Raw genomic sequence first — 15,744 nt, forward strand, 5'->3', positions numbered from 1 at the left:
TAAAGCTCAGTCATATTCTGATTTCTACAACAAATAATACATTCAAAGAAAAGAAAAAAACCCAAGCTTTCAGATTGCCAAAATTAGTAGTATTAAAGAACCTATAAAATTTGGCTTACAAAATAAATTCTGAAAAAATACATTTGAATCAGAATTGTGAGATGACAACAATGTTACACATGGAACCAAAAGATCTGCTTCCAGGCATCAATGAATCGGGAATATGCGGAAAGATTTACTCACAATATGATCTTCCAGAGGCTTGAGAAATGAAAATCCTTAGTATAGTCCAGTCTCTCACACATTTCTTTCTAGATATTCTTAACCATCTCTTTGGTGTGTTATTCTTCACTCATCTCAAATTTGAAAACTAAAATATTCTGAACCTAAGTAATAGCGCATCAATTATTAAGTCTTCCTGTGCACATAACAGCAAGCTCACACAGACATTTGTGCATTGGAGATAAGAACATTTTGCAGAGAAGCACTGCTTCTGCAAAGCTCCCAGGTTCACCATCAATGTGCACGGTACACTAAGTGTCTGTATCAAATATCAGCTCATCTGGTTCTGAGGGTTTGGGGGGTTTTTTGGCAGCCTTCCCTGCAAATTGCTTACCTCCTTCAATGAGGATGCTACCAGCCAAACCTTGCATAAACCTGGAAGTCTTGTGGGGAAAAAAAAAAAAGGGAATTGCTTCCTATTTGGGAGCATTCATGTAAGACGGTACTGATCTCACAGGAGTTATCAGCAACGTTGAGAAGCACAGTGCTGCGTTATGCTACTTTCTGAGCCACAAAATAAAGCACAGAGTAGGATTTTCAATATGTTTTGTAAATTTTCATGTCTAAGCACACCACGTAACTATTTTTAAAGCTTATTGGAAACTATATTTACATGAAATAATAAAATAGCAGTGTAGTATGTGTTGTGCCTCACGTGGCCAATAAAAAAGCACTTTCATGGATTTTTTCAACAATTAATTTGGCATCTCCCGCAAAATAGTTCAGCACTAATCAATAACAGGCATGAATCACATAAATCTAACACAGCACAAGTTGAAGCCAATAGGGAAAATTTATAGCCAAGCTAATGTAAAGATGAAATGTATTCCCTGTAAGGGATTATTGATCATTACCTTATATATTATTCAGTACTACAAACACCATAGTCTTACTGTTTTGATAACCCTGTTTTAAGGCCTGGGCATCTTAAATTACTCTCTACATATGCACAAATCAAAAATATTTGGAGGAAATATTTTGTAATTCTGGATTATTTTTTTTTTTAAGTAATAAAAAGTGGTAGCATGCTGTTTATCTGGTATATGTAGTATCTCACATACAATCGATCCATTGAAACAATTTAAACATTCCCGTTATATCTGGACATGAAATACTTTCAGATTTCTTACTAAGGCTTCTTCTGTAAAGCTTTTACCAAACTATCATATTACCTGATACATTAAGAATACCAAGCAATCTTACGTTAAGTCTGTAATACACCATACTACAGCTAAGTTAGTCAGTCTGGCATCTTTCTCATCAGTATAAATGTAGACTTTAATTGCTGTCCCCATCTCAAATATTTGGGTGCATGCCGCTTAGTGTGTCAAAGGAACAAAAAAGCACTGTCACGTCCTATTGTAAGCGCAGAAGATGAATTTAAGGTACTTGGCAAAGCACATCCACATATTTGAGATCAGAATAGAGACTTGTTCATTTGAAATATTCAAAAGCCTATTCACAGCAAGTTTTATGTGCCATGCTGTTAAGTCCTACAAGAGATTATCTGGGGCCAAGTATGCAGTCTTACACAAGTCTTGCCAGTTTAAGGATTGCATGATTTGGCCCAACACTCCTGTGAATATTTTCACTGTATAGTTTCTATAACATACAGATAATATCTGGTTCAGGTCCCAAGTACTAAAATAGACATTCCCCTTCAAAATGAGGCTGGACCAAACCAAAATCAGAACAGCTACAAAATTCAAAAGCTAGGGCCCTATTTATAGCTAAAAATGGGGAAGAGAAAAAAGGAGAGAGGAAATAACTGCCTCAGTACATGGGATGCTGACTGTCTTCTTGTCAGACATTAAACATTTTCTTTAATGAAACCACTTCAAGGCAAAGACCCACTCCTCCACAAAGAGGTTAGAAAGTCTTGGGCGAAGTTACTCCTTTACATGCCCACATCAGCCCTTCTTCCATATGATCCGACTTCGGCCACGCTGGAAGGGAGCAGGACACGAGCCTGGCTGCGAAGGCCAGCCCTGCTCTCCTGCCAGGCTCACAGGGCAGAGGAGGTGGGTCGTTCACACAACGTGAAATTTTAACCTTCATCTCATTTAGCTCTCAGACCTTCAGAAGCGTTTGCCTTGGCTTGAAGCAACGAACATCTCTGCAACTACAGATCTTTTTGTTGTTGCTGTTCCGCCCTTTGCACATTTTTGTCTTTGGCTATATATAGGCTCTCTTTGTATTGCTGGATTGAAGCAGTTTAGCTTCCACTTAGCACCCTAACATGTCATCTGCGACAATGGATACGGTAAAAACAAGCATCTTTGCCAGCCACTTCTTTGTACGACTTCCAGGGGAAGCAGAGAGAAGGGAAGCGGCGGAGGACCTGCAGGCAGAGCGCGGTCACTGGAGCTGGGCTGCCGTGGATTTAGCAAGCGATCATTCACCCAGGGCAGAGCAGAGAGGAGAAGATACCAGAGCCCTTCGTGGCTAAGATGCTGCCGGGAGGTCAGCCCGGTGATGGGGCGAAAGCAGGGGCTTCCCCGGCGACCCCCCCGTCCCCGCCGCCTCCCGCCCCTCGGCCGGGGCTGCGGCGCTCGGCTGAGCAGAGCGCTCCGCCGGGATGCGTCCCGCCTGTCGCAGCTGTCACCGCGCCGCCCGCTCCCCCACATGATGCCAATTAAGAGACGGGAGCCCAGACAGCCACAGCCCCCCAAGGAGGCAGCAGGGCCCTGCTTCAGTTTTAGGCTTTTATAGGCCATAGTGTCGTGTGTGTGTGTGTGTGTGTCCCAGCCAGCCAGCCTGCATCCCCTCCCCTCTGCGACGCTCAATAGCGGGGAACACTGCGAGGGCTGTTCCCCCTAAAACCTGTTCCTCAATTTCCACTCTCGTGGGCCAGACCCCTCCGCACGCAGCACACCCCACCCCCCCCGCCCCGGTCTGCCGGATCTCCCCGGAGACAGCACGATGCGGGGGGGCAGCCCCAGCCCCCGCATCCAGCAGCGGAAGGGACACCCCCCAGCCCCCAGCCCCCGGCCGGAGCCGCCCTCCGCGCCCTCCCCGGCGCTGAACCCGCCTCGCCAGCCCGGGAGCCGGAGCGGGCAGGGCGAGGTGGAGAGGCGGGAGGGCGGGCTGCTGCGCGGCTCCCGCAGATGATGAACGCAGCGGTTCCTTGTAGCAGCAGGTCCCGGGGAGCGGAGGTCACCTGCTGACAAGCTTTTTTTTTTTTCCTTTTCCTGCATGCTCCTATTTTTTTAATGCTGTGCATGCAGTACTTGTGCTGACGCACAGAGGCACGCCTCTCCGCTGTTACAGAGTTCCTGAATTTACAATGACTCCACTGTCTAGCAAATGCCCTAGACTAAAGGAGACTGCATGAAAAAAAAAATTCTTTTGTCACCCAGGAGAGATAAGACTTTGATCACCTGAGATCGCATTACGGGGGGAGACCGAGCGAGGCTCTCCCGGGGAGCTTTTCTTTCAGAGATGGACATCTTGCTGCAGGAATTGCGAAATGCCAGGGCTCCCAGAACCGGGCGAGTATAGACACACAATATGGCTCGGTTTATTGTATGCAATAGGCACACATCCAACATAGCATCACAAAAGAATTACTCTTATCTGATGTCTCTCCAGAGGTGTGTGTGCGTGTGTGTGTGTGCGCGCGCGGAGGGGGATTCCCACAGGGCAGAGCCCAGCGAGGAGTTTACGCGCAGCCCCCGGGGTTTTCTCTTTGTCCTCCTTATTCCTGGAGGAAAACTTCCTTCTGACTCGTCCCCCCACCTCCCCATACACACACACACACACGCAGGTTTCCCGCAGACGCCCAGAGGAAACCAAGTTAGCCCGCTCTCCGCCGGGCAGCTCCCGAGTTGGGATGCAGACCTTCCCAGGATCATCAGAAGACTTTACAATCACCGAAACCCAAATAGCATCTGCTATTCGGTGACCTCCCGGCAAACACAACAGCAATGTCACGGCACCGATACAAAAGCACCAAGATCCTCTCTCCGTCCCCAAATAAGCCGGGAGCCCCGACGCATCCCATGGCTTTGCCGTGCCCGGTCTGGCCAACCCCGGACCGAGCAAGGGCATCACCGGCGCACTCCACGGGAGAAGAGTTATCCCAAGGGTGCATCCTGGGAAGGAGAGGGCGATCAAACCGAGAAGGGGGGGGGGGGGGGGGGCGGAATCTATTTAAAGCCAAGGCGCTGCAAGGGCTGGAAGAGCTGCCCCTCGGAATTGTCAGCTTCCTACAACTGCGGCTGGAAAGCCATTTTTAAAAATAGACGCCGCGAATAATGTGGTCACCGCCGCCTTGCGAAGAGAACAGCTGGCGGCCCTTCTCCGGGGGGCGGCGGGGCCCCGCGGAGTGCCGGCCCCCCGCAGCCCCGGCTGCCGGTGCGCGCAGCGGCGCGGCCGCCCTACACCTGCCGCGGCCCGCACCGCGCCTCCCCCGCCGGCCCCGCACCGCGCCCGCCTCCCTCCGTGTGCCCGCACCCGCAGCGGGCAGGGGGAAACCTGCGGCTGTAGTTCGGCAGCTACGCACGGCGTCTGCCCGTGTCAAGGAAAACGCCTCGATGCACAATTCCCCCATTCCCCGCACTGCGCGGCCGCCTAAAACACTTCCCGCACTTTTTCTCGCCAGCAAGCGTGGATGTCGCGACCCCGGGAGGGCCGCGCCGCTCCCCCCCCCCCCCCCCCCCCCCCCCCCCCCCGCTTCGGGGAACCCGGGCGGGCGGCGTGGGAGTGAAGCAGAGCCTGGGAGCAGCGTGAGAGTGTCAGGGAGCAGCGGCTGGCGGGGGATGGACGATAAACCTGCGACCATGCGAGCCCTCTCCCTGCCCCCCCCCCCCGCCCCTTCCCTTCTGCGCCCTTCGGAGATCATCTCCTACAACACCGGCATTATCTAAACAGCTTCACAAAGCCATAAAATACAGTTTAGATATCGTTCAACATCTGGCATTAAAATACGGAGAGAAAAAAAAAAAAATCACCACAGGACTTTGTTTTTACGACCGAATTTAAGTGCTGTCAGGTTGGTTCACTCACAAGTTAACTCCTTCCAACAGCTGGGAGCGTGGCAAGCTAACCTGGCATATTTTCCTCACCCCTCCTTAAAAAAAAAAAAAAAACCCCAAAGAATCAGCTCATCCAGGCTGGTTTAGTTACTTTCGTATATTCAATCTGCCGGGCCTTTAACAGTCTCCCTGGCAGCAAAGAAGCTCCAGGCCCACTTGACTCGCGTGTGCGTGTGCATGTGGGCATGCACAGGCTCTCAAGAGCGGCCGAAGCCATGAGCCCTCCAGCCCTGGCTGCTGAGTCACAAATAGCGTCCCCTGGAAATGAAATCCAGGGAATGCTCTTTCAAATTCGCTGCCAGCTTGACACGCCACACAGCTCGGGAAAGGCAGGTTTTTGGTGCGGGCTTCCCGGCGGGTTACGGGTGAGCACGGACCCCACCTGCGCTCCCTTCCTTACCGGGGCGCCGGGCACCGGCAGCGCCCCACGGCCGCGGGGTGCGGGGCCGGGCGTGCGGCGAGCCCCGCTGCCGATCGGCCGGCGCTGCCAGTGAATCCCTCGCCGAGAAGCGAAATAGGCTGGGTTTGGAATTCAGGCAGTTACTAGGGCAGGTAATCGGCAGAGAAAACGAAAGAAAAGCCCTCGTTAATTTGCGTACAGGACGACAGCCACTCCCTTCAGGAAACTCGGTGAATTTTAAATTGTAGTGGTTAATGATTAAAACCCCTTTAAACTCGCGAAATCAAATCATTCGGCAGAAACGTCCTGAGCAAAAATTCCACCACCGCCACCACCACCTCCCAGTACGTGTCTGCTCCTAAGCAGAACTTGGGGCTACACAAACATCGCTACCGAACAGCCGGCGACTCCGGCGAGGGCTCCTGCTCCGCTGCGGTGGTGCCGCTTGTGTACATCTGCAATCCCGGACACATTCATTTTTTTTTTCCCTCGGCGGATCAGCCAGCAGCACAAACCCCCCTCCCCGCCCGCCTCGCACCCCCCGCCGTCCCCCCGCCCGCAGTTCTGCCCCATTATTTCATCACATGACCACTAAAGGGTTAAGGATAATACCTACCAAATCTGCTGTGGTCTTGCCTGGTTCCCTGGATAGTACCATTGGGGAAGATTTCTAAATGAAATCCAGTCCTGCAGTATAGCTGCCTCCGCCTGAGGATCCCCTTTAAATGGTCCAAGTCCGTGACCGCAGGCCCCCTGGGTAGCCCACCTGCCTCAGACTGACCCAGGTGGTCACTTAACAAAACCGGACTATCCACCGGCAAAACGGGCACATTCCCAAAGGGTACTGCATCCTGCACACCGAAATAGTTCCCAACTTCACCTAAGGGAGCCATCAGAAGATTCTGCTTTTAGAGAATAAGAATAAACAATAATGATGGTGCCAAACCCAGGAGATATAAGATTAGGTATATTCCACTCCTCTCCCCTCCCTAGCGCAGTTACAGAGAAAATGTTCTTTCTTCAATCCATTAAATGCATAAATAAAAGTAATATTCTGTTTTGACTGGTACAGGTTCAAGGTCAAACCAGTTAGTCTAAGAAACCACCACTTTATACTCACACACTGACATATTTATAAACATATAGATGTGTATATCTATATAAATGCATATATCCCCAGCTCTTAGCAAGCAATACGGTCTTCAGCCCATCCAACTGTAATAAAGAAAAAAATCCGTAGTTTCTCCATTTGGTTTAAGATAAGAATGACCATAGCAACTTAAATACCTAGGCGTTATAGGGATTTTTTTTTTTTTAAGATGCACAGGCTACGTCAGGATTTATGGATTCTGACTCCAGAAAGGCATGCGCTGTTTTTACTCTATAACAGACTGCATACATCAGCATGAATCCTGCAAAGGGGGAGGGGGGAAATCTCACGTTGTTGGCTGAGATAAATCCAAAAAAAAAAAAAAAAAAAAAAAAGGAAAAAAGAAAAAGAAAAAAAAAACTTTTGACGTCCAAATCTATTATCCAGAATTCTCAGGAGGCTCAGCAGATGTCCACTGGTTTAGGATTTTTGACGATCCACAAGCAAAGCAGCAACATACAAGTGCTTGTGTCTTTCTTGGCTGGCTCGAAACAGGTGTTGCTTCTGCAGGGCTCCCTGTGAAATGTTGTACTCCAGCACTGAGCTGCAGCTCTTGACTGTGGATCTCCATCCAGCACGCAGAGTGGCGCAGGAAGAGGCATTGGGCTGGGTTTAAGGTAGTCCTGATTGCTGCTGGAAGGATTCTCCGAGGTCCTAGCGCTCAGCCCTACCTGCTGCAATACAGAGCCGCTTCCAGCGCTAGGCACGGCGTGGAGCGGCTCTTACTGCTCTGCGGCAGCGCGGCGCACGCAGGCAAATAAATAAATAAGTGGGCGAAACTTCGGGGGAGGAAAAAAAGCGGCGCGATGCTAAATATACCGAGCCCGCCCGCTGCGGGAAGCGGGCTCCTGGGGAGATGCCCGCATAGCCCGAGTCCCCCTTGACATTGGCGGGGGGAGCAGGGCGGGCAGCGCCCCGCCAGCGGAGCCCGGCCCCGGCCCCGCCGCTCTGCCCCGCCGCAGGGGAGGCGGAGGCGCGGCCGCCCGGCAGCGCAGTACGGGCCCCAGCCCCGGCCCCAGCCCGCGGCCGGCCGGACCGCGCCTCAGGTAACCGGGCTGCCGCTGTCCCAAGCGGGGTTCAAACTCAGCTCCGGAAGGCAAACCGGCGGGGTCGCGGGAAGTTTGGGAGCCGGGGGGGGGGGGGGGGGGGGGCGTTATCGCCCACGCCGCATTTTTTTTCCTTCTCCTCTCCGGCCCCCCGCCTCGGCAGCCCGCAGCCCTCCCCGCTCTGCCCCTGCGCTGCCGGGGGCGGCCGGTCCCCAACTGGGTGCGGGGCGAGGGGGCGGTTTCGGGGATGCCGCCGCGGGACCGGGTAGCGCCGGGGCCCCGCCGCCGCCTCCGCCGCCGCCCGGGGCGCTCCGGGGGCGAACCGCGACTCCCCGCGCCCGGGCTCGGCCCAAGTTTTTAAGAGCGCGGTGAAGGGAAGGGAGAGGCGGGCAGGAGGTGGCATGGGGGGAGGCGGGGGTGCCGATGCTAAGTACGTGTTCTCCACCCCCCCACCCCCCCCCCCAAAAAAAAAAAAGTTATTTAAAACCGCCAGGAGAGACCCGGCGAGGGGGGAAGAGCTGTTTCTTCGTATGATGCCGAGGATTGGCGTTAGCGTGGTTTTGCCGCGCTCCGATATAGCTGCATTAATTAGCAAAGGGACAGAGAGGTCTCCTGCCTTTGCAGAAGGGTTGCTTGGGCAGAGCTCAAGGACCGGGCACGATGCAGAGGCTTGCATGAGGGAGGGGACGGCTCCAGCAGCCCCTTGAATTAAATGCAAAACCTGAAGACGGGCTCTTTTGGGGGTGGTGGGGGGAGAGAGAGGCAGGGAGAAAAGAAGAAACCTAATATCTTGGGGGCTGGGGGAGAGATTGCATGGTGTGAATGATGATGTGCATCGCTGAGGTGGCGGGGCCCAGGAAGGTCGTCGGTGGAGTCTGGAAACGGAGCTCCAGAGAAGGAGAATTTTGCAAGGGAGTTAATTAAAAGTAATTGCCTCTCTGCGTGTCCCCCTGCTCGGTGGGCATGCGGTGGAGGGGGCGGCTCTCCTTGCCCTCCCCACCACAAAAGCCAGCAGCCCAGCTCTGACTGGTGCAGCCTTTCTGCATCCCTCCACTTGCCAACGTGACTTAACACTTGAGAGGAGGGAAAGAGACTTCTAGTTTCCATGTCTAGTGGAGAAACTGCAGCAGGGAAAGGCTGTGCCCTGAATCCCCGCAGACCTTTAGGGAAGTGACACACTCCGTGCCGGTGGTGCGTGAGACACCTCCCTTTCATTTGACTCCATCAGTCTTTATTGCTATTTGAAGGACGGGATGCAGGAGCTTCAGAGCTGGGTCCCATCGCATCGGTTCAGTACAAGCCCAGAAAAAGAAACAGTTGGTGCGTGTCAGTCTGTACATTTCGATGTGCAAGTGCAGATGAGCCCCCCAACCCCAAAGCAGGAAAGTCAACGCTCTCTGGTAAATAGTTCCATAGCATTTACCCCGTATATCGGGTTTAAGGACACTGCTAACACACACACACACTGGTTGTATCAGCGTGAACAACTGCAGAATGACTTGGGAAAAACTGCAGAACTCACCATGTCAAAAATCATTATTCTTTATCAACTGGATGACGGCAGTACCCAGAGGCCCCATTGAGGGCTCACAGTCCCATTGTGTTGGATACTGTAGACACATGTAATAAGAGCGATGGTCTATGCCCAAAGAGCTTATGATCTTAACCCATGATGAAAGACAACAGGTGTATACTACAGACCCATGGGGGAAGGATAAGGGAACAGCAGCCTTGAGAATAAAAAGCAACAGGCCTGGCCAATGACAAGTGTTTGGTGTCAGAAGGAAGTTTTAAGGAGATTTGAAGGAGAACAATAAAGGAGCTTTACGGTTATTAATGGGAAGGTTTCTCCATGTGTAATGGCTAACTTGGAAGAGAACATAAAATTGCTCGTTAGGAAATTGGACTGCTGGAAAGTGAAGGTTTGTGCCACTGGCAAAGCAGAGGGAATATTGCAGAGTGACTGAAGGGCCTGGTAGCTGATGTGCTCTCAGTCTAGAAACAACTGCGAAAGAGGCTTCCAGCTTCTTTCCAGAACTTTAAAATTTACATTTCTAGTCCCAGTAAAGAGTATTATATGGACTTTTAATTTTTTCTGCAGTCCAGGCTTCAGTATTTTTTATCTCGTATTTCAGACCAGCATACCTTATGAAAAATAGCTGAAGGTAAAGACAAAAGTATTGGTATAGTTGCTTTTTTTTTAAAGGAACTTAAATGAAAGCCCACAGATTATTGGCTATAGGAAGTTTAGTGTTATAAAAGTGTTATCTAAGTTGAGGCTTTGATGTCTGAATTACTCATAAGTATCAAAGCCACACATGAATTATGCAGGACATCCCCAAAATTATACCCATCTGTGAGTAGGTGGTGTTCCAACCCTGCTTCACATAAAATCTATCTGTGATGTGTAATGTCAAACCCCTTACAGAAGTTTGGCTTTACTGATAGCTGGGGCTGTATTAAGAACCTACACTTTTATCCCCAAGACACTGAGACAGGAACATCCCTAGCTCCCCTCTACTCAAGATTCACACCCACTTCCCTTATACCCTCCTGGAATTAAAGACTGCATCTGCCACAGTGAGTCATCAAGAGCTTACTCATCAGCTTTATGCAGGATTTTAACTCCTGCGAGCAGAGCTGGTCAGAAGGATCCTGCCTTTCTTGAGGAGTTCCTGGCATACGTTCTCCTCACATGTACAACACTGATGTGACACCTCTGGCAACTTTTAGGCATTATGACTTTTTTTTTTTTTTAAACTGTTTCACCTGTACTCTGCCAACCGGTTCAGCTTTACATGAACTTTTCACACATCAAGTTTTGAGTGTCATTTAAAAAAATAAATCAGCCTGCCACAAGAAAATGGTTTTTGGCTGGCTTTTTTTTTTATTCCCCCGGATTGCATAATTTCACTGAAAGTACAGGATCCTATTCTGGACCTACAATGTATCTAACTCATTTATTTCCCAACTTTGCAGATGGAGAAGTGGAAGACATTATTAAAAAGAGAGATGCTACGACTTTCCTGTGAAACACATGGCATTTGCCAATTTTACTAAAATGTCTTGAGTCAGCAAACTTTTAAAAGCTGCTTTTTTATAAATCGAGAATAATATAGAAAGTAATGCTATTTTCAGTTTTCTTTACAAGTAACAATTTTTAGGGTACTTTGAAGCATGATATAAACTTGGATATGATAAGGGCATTAATGCATCTCACCTCACTTGAGGCTGCTACAGTGGAGACATCGAGATCTAAACTACTTGTTCTTTAATGCAGAGAAATGGGAGCAATTTTAGGGCACAAATCATCTGACCTATTCTAGGCGTCTACTTTAGGATGACATGACTCATGCTCTAAAGATGCTTAATTCTTCCTCGTGTATGAAGGAAGCCTATATTAGATGTAGACTTCTGCATGACAGAGGTCTAGATAGGACTGGATGGATCCCACCTGCTGCACTATACATGTGATTCAGCATTTCCCCGGAATGGCTGGTGAGGGCACTAAACTATTAATATAGCTGCACAAATTAATCCTCTAAAGAAAACTCATGTCATCTCAGCAACGAAAAGTTACTGAAAGTCATGACTATGAAATATCAGCTTCCCTGGAAATAAATAAAATATTTGTGAAAAACTATTAGCCATGTGATTCAGGTTAACTGGATTAACATAAGAAGTGCCTACAAGTTTAGAAAACTTGAGCTAGAAGAATGTATTTGCTTTCTCACTTCAGAGACTGCAGAAAAAATGGCAGGATTTATGACAAAAAAAAATTACCTATAAGAATCCTAGAAGACAACATGAAAGGACCCGTTTCCCAGTTCACCCAATTTTCAGACCAGAGGAGTGTAAAACATGCAGTTTAGATGGAAAACTCCAAGAAAACATCAGCATCAGTCTCACCATGCAATACACACTCACAGCAGGATGGCCGACATGGATTTCTTACGGCATTACGGTATTTTGCCGCATACAGGAATTAGTGAATCTACGTTAAATAAGAATATGGCAGAATATGATCTTTATTACCGTCCTAGGGTGGGAGTTATCAGGTTGCATGTTCTAAGATATCTTAAGTATAAAAGTAACAATAATGATGCCAGGTCCAGTTGAGTGCATTGACACAGGTGTTGATACAGTCTTTTGGAATGCATGTCCTTGTTGGTGATACTTGAAGGTAGATAGGGTGATGTAAGTGTGAAAGCTGCCAAATATGTTTAAAATTTCTCCCATGTATGTATTTGTACATAGCTTCTGTCTGCTGGTTTTAGTAATGAATTGATTGTCCATGATGTCGCAAGTCCCTCCAGCTCAAGAGCCAAAGCGCCATTGACTGGAAGGAGAAAAGGGGAAGAAATCAGAGCTGCCGTGTGTGCAGGTGACCGCAGAGGCCTCCGTGTGGCAAGCAATTTGTGTGGCATGGCTCGCAGGACTGCTCACTGTGAGATCAGGTCTGCCACTGCCCGTCCTTTGCCTCGTGCACCTTTCCTGCCCGAGCCACGCAGTGTCTAATCAAAGAGGTTTCTGCCTTCTTCGTGCTCCCATACTGCCGGTGCTGATTTGCGACTGCAGACTCAGCAGGGTTTGCCAGCAGGCCGCAGGGTGTCCCTGAGGTTCTTCCTTTGCCTGATACACTTCCTTTGTAGATAGCTCACTATCTGAAAGATGAGGTGGCATTCCTACACCAACCGAGGCACATACCCAGACCGTCAGCTGGATGCCACTTACCAGCGCTAGACCGGAGCTGCAGCCAGCCGCCAGCGTCGTCACCTCCCTGGGGGCAGGGAGAAGGTGCCTCTCGGCTTGCCCAGCTCGGCAGGAGCTGGGTGCGTGCCCCCACTTACCGCTCTGCGTGTGCTGCGGCAGGCGCAGCAGGCTGGCGTGCCTTCGCCCTGATGGAGAAGGCGATGGTCCGTGCCAGCTCCACGATGGCTTCACGCCTGCTTTCTGGAATAGCCAAAGGCCTCGCTAGCTTTCCCGATGGAAGTGATTACCTCTCCATCCACGGCGTCGTGGCCATCCAGGACATTTGCTCCGCCATTGCCCGGCACCCAGACGAAGGCCTCAGGCCCGCTGGCTCTCGCCGCCCCCAGGAGACACTTCCGCGGGGACTCCTGGCCCGAGGAGCGGGCGGCGGGGCCGCGCCGGGCTGCCCGCAGCAGCAGCAGCCATCCCGGGGCGGCTCCTCGCGGGGCCGCGGCGCCGGAACCCCGCGGTGGCGGGAGCGGGGCAGGAGCGGGGCCGGGCGAGGCGGGCGCCGAAGGCTGCGGGGCAGGGGCAGCCGCCCCGCCGCGCTTGTGCGGGGCTCTCTTGCCCTCTAGCGGGCAAAGCCAGCGGGGCGGCCCCGCTGTGCCCCCCGCGGCCTTCGCCACCGCCCCGGCCCAGCGCTGCCCGGCCGAAGCCAGAGCCCGGGGCTCGCCCCGGAGCCCCGGCTCCGGTACCGGGGACAGCCCAGCCACCCTCCCCGGCAGCAGGCCGGGGGCCGAGCCCAGCCCCAGGCGGTTGTGCTGCGGAGGGTGGATGGGGAGCACAGCAAGAGGAGCGCACCATGAGGAGCTCCTGCCGGAGCTGCCCCCACCACCGCTCAGCCAGCAGCAGGGAGGGGGAGTCAGCAGCCCAACAAGTAGCATGAAGAGCTGATGAGCAAGACCGTGATGGGGCACTCAGAGGCACCATTCATCTTTGATGGGTGTGAACCCCTCAACTGGTCGTGGTCGCTGAGCACAGGGGTGCGTAACCCCAATGGCTGGGCAGACATCGAGTGTCCACAGCTGCTGCTGCTGAGGAAGGGAGCAGTCACTGAGCACAAGGGTGCCCCAGGAATGGCCCTGCCACAAAAGGACCTGGAGGCAGCTCCGCAGTGAGCCCACGGCTGAGTGGGGATGGAAGTGGAGCTGGAGGCTGTGCTTGGGGAAGGGAGGACATCCATGCTCATGTGGGGTGTTCTGGCATACTGTAGGAAGACCCATTGTTTAAGTTGTCTAGCCTGTGTTTGCTAAAAATTCTCCGTTTTTGCTAATGAATTAGAAAATATTTCAGTATCACCATCTCCATCATCATCTTCCTTCCCAGATCCAAATCAGTAAAAACTTTGTCCTTTCCTACATTATTTTAAGTGTACTATCTCCATCTAACAGAAGATCTTACACCATCACTAGGAATTCTTGCTTTATAAATATGTTTTAGAATATTTGCATTTCTTTTTAAACCTGTGACTTTCTTCTTGTAGTTGTCAGTTTGACTTTATCACTTTTCCCCGCTCTGTAAATCAATTTTATACTTTTGCTCCCTCCCTATTTTTAAAATTATTTTCAGTATTATATATTGCATTTTTGCTCTGACTGCTGTTGTAACCACTGAACCACAACAGGCTTAAAAGTTATCCTTTTTATGAAATACGGCTTGTTAGCCATCTGACAGAATTCACAATTTGAGTTTGTTTTCTTCCTCTCTAAAGTCTCCTCCTGTCACTCTAATTTATGATTTCCCATTCTTTGGGAAACCCCGATACCTCTGGGGTGACTGTCCCCTCTCATTGTGGTTCCTTGAAGTAGGGTGGTGATGAGAAAGTCCTCTGTTTGCCATTAGTGAATGTAGCTGGGTCACTTGGAATGTAGTCACTTGGAAACCTCCACTCTCTGCTACAGTTATTATAATCCTTTGTAATATTTTGCATGCCTGTGTCTGTTTCATTCGCTTAAACGCTATCCAATTACTTTGTTGATAACTAACATATTTTGCGTGGTTTGGCCTGTTGATTTCCTTAATCATTCTGCTGCTATTTCACCAATAACTCAACAGTATGAAACTGCACTCTGATTCAGTAATGTGAAGGAACAAAAAAGAATATAACCATTTTCTCCAAGTAATTACCCTGGGTATGTACTAATGTTTTCCTTTTGACTGGCCAAGACAAAAGCATCTCTGACTGGAATCTCAGCTTGTTTCTCCCAAACTTCCCACCTTTACAGCAAGACTGGAGACCCTTCCCTTTTGTATAGCGAGGAAGGGAGCTGCTGCGGAGAAGACAGTAGTTGTGGGGAGCTGAGGGACAGTAAGATTACTAAGCCATTCCCCACAGAGGACTGCCATCTTCTGTTTAAGCTATTTCTGTTTGCCCAATCTGCAGAAGTTTATAAAGGAACTGGGCAAAAGTATGACAATGAATGAATACATTTTGGAGAGGGTGGAAGATCATGGAAAATGTACACTGTCTTTTGGGTTTGAGAGACAGTGTCTGATCTGTTTGACTGTGCAGTTAACATAAGAACATATGAACATGGTTGTAAGAGACCTGGGTACGGCTACACCACTACCTTCTCTAGGACAGCGGTAGTGGGAGACACCATCTGGGGAGTACATGTGTCCCTGGACGCGTTGTGCAGTCTGTTCCCCTTGTTCTCCCCCAGCAACCACAGCCACTGGATGAGGGACATCAGAAGGTACTCGCCTGCATACTGCCTTTAGTATCTGCTGTCCCTGAATTTGCCTAACCCTGCTTTCCCCTCACCTCTATAGTCTCCTATGACAACAGATCTGGAAGTTCATTACTGTAAAAAAGATCTTTCTTCTATCAGTTGCAAACCAATCTCCTGTTAGTTTCATTGAATACGTCCTAATTCTTGTGCTGTAACTGTTGAATAACAGGTGAGTAATAGTTGCACATTCACCTTATCCATTTCCTTCATGATTTTGTACACCTTACTCTTTGCTCTCAACCTTCTCCTCTCCAAACTGAAAAGTCGCAGTTTATGTAGCCTCTCCTCAGGCACCCAAGAGCTGCAGGGTCTGACTTTCCCTTGAGGAGACAATAAACATTATAAA

At 50.2% G+C, this 15,744-nt stretch overlaps 1 protein-coding gene and 1 long non-coding RNA gene across 3 annotated transcripts in view; both read right to left on the reverse strand.

Annotated features, from left to right (window-relative positions):
* The window catches only part of FGF9 (fibroblast growth factor 9), a 28,563-nt gene extending 20,822 nt beyond the window's left edge, over positions 1 to 7,741 (reverse strand). The window contains exons 1-2 of one of the 2 annotated variants that reach the window (XM_075742205.1): positions 7,159 to 7,741; positions 6,335 to 6,620 (exon numbers count right to left, since the gene is read on the reverse strand). In XM_075742205.1, coding sequence (XP_075598320.1) covers positions 6,335 to 6,611 — 277 coding nt within the window. In that variant the 5' untranslated portion in view covers positions 6,612 to 6,620; positions 7,159 to 7,741. Of the gene's footprint in view, positions 1 to 6,334; positions 6,621 to 6,838 lie in introns of both variants that reach the window. The other variant, XM_075742204.1, reaches the window with a different exon arrangement.
* Positions 7,742 to 11,926: 4,185 nt separating this feature from the next.
* On the reverse strand, positions 11,927 to 12,596 carry LOC142599920 (uncharacterized). Its single transcript, XR_012833389.1, has 2 exons — positions 12,361 to 12,596; positions 11,927 to 12,253 (listed from the first exon to the last, which is right to left on the reverse strand). It is a non-coding gene; the product is annotated as an uncharacterized LOC142599920 (long non-coding RNA).
* Positions 12,597 to 15,744: the final 3,148 nt, after the last annotated feature.

The sequence above is a fragment of the Balearica regulorum genome, chromosome 1 (genome assembly GCF_011004875.1).
Source record: "Balearica regulorum gibbericeps isolate bBalReg1 chromosome 1, bBalReg1.pri, whole genome shotgun sequence".
NCBI lineage: Eukaryota > Metazoa > Chordata > Aves > Gruiformes > Gruidae > Balearica > Balearica regulorum.